The sequence below is a fragment of the Octopus bimaculoides genome, chromosome 20 (assembly GCF_046866305.1).
Source record: "Octopus bimaculoides isolate indiv1 chromosome 20, ASM4686630v1, whole genome shotgun sequence".
Taxonomy (NCBI): Eukaryota; Metazoa; Mollusca; class Cephalopoda; order Octopoda; family Octopodidae; genus Octopus; species Octopus bimaculoides.
The window spans coordinates 45,415,336-45,420,335 of NC_142947.1; the positions used below are offsets into that span (position 1 = coordinate 45,415,336).

The 5,000-nt window shown below is 39.2% G+C and overlaps 1 protein-coding gene across 1 annotated transcript in view; it reads left to right on the top strand.

The window, feature by feature from the left end:
- Positions 1–5,000, top strand: part of LOC106870093 (fibrocystin-L) — an 81,765-nt gene that overhangs the window by 43,436 nt on the left and 33,329 nt on the right. The window contains exons 31-35 of the mRNA XM_089337844.1: positions 326–573; positions 779–964; positions 1,408–1,587; positions 2,671–3,021; positions 3,730–4,625. Coding sequence (XP_089193970.1) covers positions 326–573; positions 779–964; positions 1,408–1,587; positions 2,671–3,021; positions 3,730–4,625 — 1,861 coding nt within the window. The remainder of the gene's footprint in view (positions 1–325; positions 574–778; positions 965–1,407; positions 1,588–2,670; positions 3,022–3,729; positions 4,626–5,000) is intronic.

The window sequence follows — 5,000 nt, forward strand, 5'->3', positions numbered from 1 at the left end:
TTACATACATGCATACATACATACATACATACATACATACATACATACATACATACATACATATAAATACATACTTTTGTATCACCTGTCGATGATTGCTGACAGAAGTAATAATCCTTACCCTTTCATCTCGGCTGAATTACATTCAAAATACCGAAAATAGATCGCATTCCAAGAGACATCGTCTTAGATAATTCCTAAGACAAGAGGTCATTGAAAATATGCGCCAATGACTTCTCATAGAAAGGATTTTTAAAAATCGTTCCTTGGAAGTTCCAATCCTCTTTTAACCATTTTGTTCTTTTATTACTTGATCCACTTTCAGTTCTCCAATCAAAGCCATTGATCAAACGCTGTATGTGAGTAACGTGAGTCCAAGAAAGGGTTCGCTGTTCGGAGGGACTCGTCTTACAATTACTGGGAATGGTTTCCTTGTAGATAAGGATCTCATCCACATAAAAGTTGGGGAGGACACGCTGTGTGAAGTGGAGGATTATTCCAACACCTGGATCAGGTGTACTTTACAATATACTGGCAAAACCCACAAAGTTACAAACCAAGGGATTCATTCAGGTAAGCAAACGGATTTTGGTCCTTCACAATCTATTTTACACAACATTGACTTGTGATATCGGGAATTTATTATTATTATTATTATTATTATTATTATTATTATTATTATTATTATTATTATTATTATTAATATTATTATTATTATTATTATTATTATTATTATTATTATTATTATTATTATCATTATCCATATTTTGTTGGCCAGAATTCGGTGACGGCTACAAGTGGGAACCAAGTAAATCGAATGTGGACGTCGGTGATAAAGTGGAATGGAGTTGGTCAGTGCCACAATGGTTGAAGAGAACCAAATTCCAAATACAACAAATGTCAGATCCGTTCCATGACAAACCGGCGCCTGGAGGATTCTTCAGTGGAAACAAAACAGCAAACGGTAGGAGTAGTATTTTGTTTTTCTTTGGACTTTCTTGGTGGTGGTGGTGGTGGTGGTGATGGTGGTGGTCGTGGTCGTGGTGGTCGTGGTGGTGGTCGTGGCGGCGGTGGCGGCGGCGGCGGTGGCAGGCTTCTTTCAATTTCCATCTACCAAATCCACACACAGGTTCTTGATCGGCCCAAGGCTGTAGTAGAAGACATTTGTCCAACGTGCCACGCAGTGGGACTGAACCCGGAACTATGTGGTTGATAAGCAAGCTACTTACCACACAGCCACTCAAGCACCTATATGTGTGTGCGCGCGCGTGTGTGTGTGTGTGTGTGTGTGTGTGTGTGTGTGTGTGTGTGTCTGTCTGTCTGTCTGTGTTTATAGAGTAAGGTAGTTGTTGTTAACAAGCCTCGAATTCCATATTTTCCTGATTTCATTTTGTTCCTTATCCGCAGGTGGTTTCACCCATCATTTTACCAAGCAGGGTACCTATTATTACTGGGGTGGCCCGCTGGATGACGTCACTATCGTGGAAATGCGGGGAGAGATCAACGTGAAGCCCAGAAAACAATCGATGAAGAAAATCACAGTCGTAGTCTCTGGTTTTGAGGCGGAATACCGGGTTAATAGTACAGGTGAGTGTACCGTGTCAATTACACAGGTGAGGGTATCTTGTTAATAGTGCAGGTGACTGTATGGTGTGGTATAATGGGAGTTACGTATACAGTGCGTGCGTGTGTGTGTGTGTGTGTGTGTGTGTGTGTGTGTGTGTGTGTGTTTGTGTGTGTGTGTGTGAAATGAATATCTGAGATAATATTTGCTCGAAGCAGAAACTGCAGGACGCTTTGCATGCAAGCTCTTCTCCTCAGGGTAACTAAGGCTATATATAAATGCATACATACGTACATACACACACATACACACACATACATACACATACATACACACATACACACACATACATACACATACATACATACACACATACATACATAAATGCATACATGCATACACATACACATACATACATACACGCATAAATTCATACATACATACATACACACATACATATACACATACATATATACATACATACATACATGCATACATACAATACAATACATACATACATGCATGCATTCATACACACACTCGCACACACACACACTCACACATAATATATATATGTCCTGTACCCAGATATGCACCTATACATACAGGTGGATGTCGGTATGCACATACCTGTACGTATATATGCATATACTCATTTACTTTTGTTTATATATATATATATATATATATATCTGTTTAAGATTCCTTAAGTCAGAAAAAGTAAGTATATTAGTATTTTTGTCAATAGAGTGGTTATATAAATCGAAGTGTACAGCACTATATGTCCATTTTGGCCGATCTTACCAATCGATTTCGCGTTAGGAGTTCAGTGAGGTGTTAGATAACAACCCAGTATCGATGTCAAACTACAGTCCGATACAGCGACAGCAGTCGCCATATTATCTTCCATAACTGCCATCTCTGAAGAGCGCGGGATTATTTAATCGTGCGAAACCGATTGGTAAAATCAGCCGTAAGAGATATATAATACTGTACACTGGGATTAATATAGATATTATATATATATATATATATATATATATATATATATATATATATATATATAACTAATTAATAAAATTGTAAAATATATATCTATTTTCAAGACACTCCAGCTTCTCCGGGAAATGTCAGCTGCAATGCAAGTGATTCGGTGATTGGCAGTTGTAACGAAAGTCCTCTCACCTCGAAACCGGACGCCTTCTATTTCCACTTCTCTGAATGCAGCACCCCAGTGGTAAACTCAATGACGCCCAGTGAAGGGACCAGTAAGGATGAGATAACAATCAGAGGTAATCGTTTGTCAAAGGTCAGATGCGAAAACATCGTGAAGTTCGGACAATACATGTGTCCCACGATCGAAGAGAGTGACACGAAAATTGTCTGCAAGATTGAAACGAAAAACACTTACCCGATTGGAATACTTGTACCACTTACTTTAAAAATCGAAAACAGAGGTGAGTGGGTCCTTTATTTTATTGTTGTTGCTGTTGTTCTGGATTAGCCCCTATATTTTACAAAAGAGCCTTTATATTTTACAGAAAACCACTACTAATTTTTGAGAGATATTGGTAGGAAGACGGTTAGCAAGTCGTTTTTTTTAATTCCATGGATGAAATGCCAATATAAAAATATTCTTATTGCTGAGGACTGAGTATTCTTATTGATGCATAGAGTAGAAAAGATTATAGTGTCATACACTCCGATCATACGTCTGGCGCTACATATTTACCAGAAAAACCGGAGTGGTACTATACTGCATCACAGAATGGGAATTTTAAAGATTTGGGTCTTAAATTTTTGACTGGTACTAATATGTACCAGCCGGGCCGAAAGGAATAAGACATATCTGATCGCCATTGTTTTTCGTCGTCGAGATGTAGTGTCTCAAAGTCTTCTAACACTGATGAATCGAGTGTCTTATGGACATAAATTGTCTAAACAGCTGAGATATTCGCCGATAATCATATTTACGTTCGATTCTGACAGGACATACTGAGGATAAATATTGTTGGGATTCTCGCTGATAATACGTACACTTTATAAATTTTTATCTATTGTTATTGATGTTGACATCGTTGTTGATGTCGTTTAACTTAACTTTTTTGTTTTGTTGTTTTTTAAATTTTATTCCATGTTGTTATGAAGTCTCTTCTCTGTTGAAGGTTTCGCCCTGCTTGACTTCTCCGACGACAGACAACGACACTTTGGTCTCCTGCCGCACATCGACAGCATCAGCCCTAACAAAGGATCGACATTCGGTGGAACAACTATCTCTATCGCCGGTGCTGGGTTCGTCCACGAAAAGAGTTCTGTTGAAGTGACAATCGGCTATGAACGCTGCGACGTAAAGAGTGTCAGCTACACCTATGTTTTGTGTGTCACCCCAAAGGGGACTGCGGGACAGTCGCCTCCACCACGTCTTCAACTGCTGGTTGTTAACGGCAACAGGAAGGTGCCGACCGTTTGTAAAATTAGTAAGAACTGTACGTTCACCTACGATGACAGCTTGACTCCGGTTGTTACCTCAGCGTCCCCGATCAACGTGACTGGAAGTGGGGTTGAGTTAACCATCAACGGCAACAAGTTCGGCAACGAGCCCAGGAAAATACACGTGGAAACGGCTGGTGTTTCGTGTAAGGTGACTACAGTGAAAAACAATGAGATAAAATGTTCGACAGGGGATATTCCAGCGGGGAACTTTCCTCTGCATGTCTATAAGGAAGGTATCGGAAATCTGGACACAAACAACATCAGTTTACACAGGCATCCCTATTTAAAAGAGATCAATCCGAGTTCTGGAAGTTTTCAGGGAGGAACTTATATAACCATAAAGGGTAACGGGTTTGTGGCGAATGATACCACAGTTACCATTCACAATAAGAACTGTGCTATCATCTCGGTTAGCGCTACCATGATTATGTGTGAAACTCCGGCCAATTCGCTTGGAATAAAACTGCTTCGGGTCGTATCAAATGGAGAGACATACCCGACTGGTAGTTTCATCTACGATAACGCAAACACACCAAATATCATATCTATTTCTCCAAGCAACGGCCAGGTAAGTTCTATATACCTGTCACCAAGACAGTTAGATGCCACTGTTATTATCAAGTTTATTTACGAAACTGTTTATTTGAGCGTCTTGACCTGTTAAATATTGTTCAAAATTTTCTGAGAAACTCGCAGCTTCTAAATTGCTAAAGTTTCTGACGAGGCAAAATAACGCATGAACTGAAATAAACTCAAGAATTAATACACCAAAATATATACATTTTGCTGATACTATGACAGTGTTCGTTGTTGTAGTTGTTGTTGTTGTCATTGATATTGTTGGTGATGTTGTTGTTGATGTTATTGTTGTTGCAGTTGTGGTTGCTATAGTGATTCTTGTTATTACTATTGATTTTGCATCGGTTTTGTCGTTGGTGCAGTT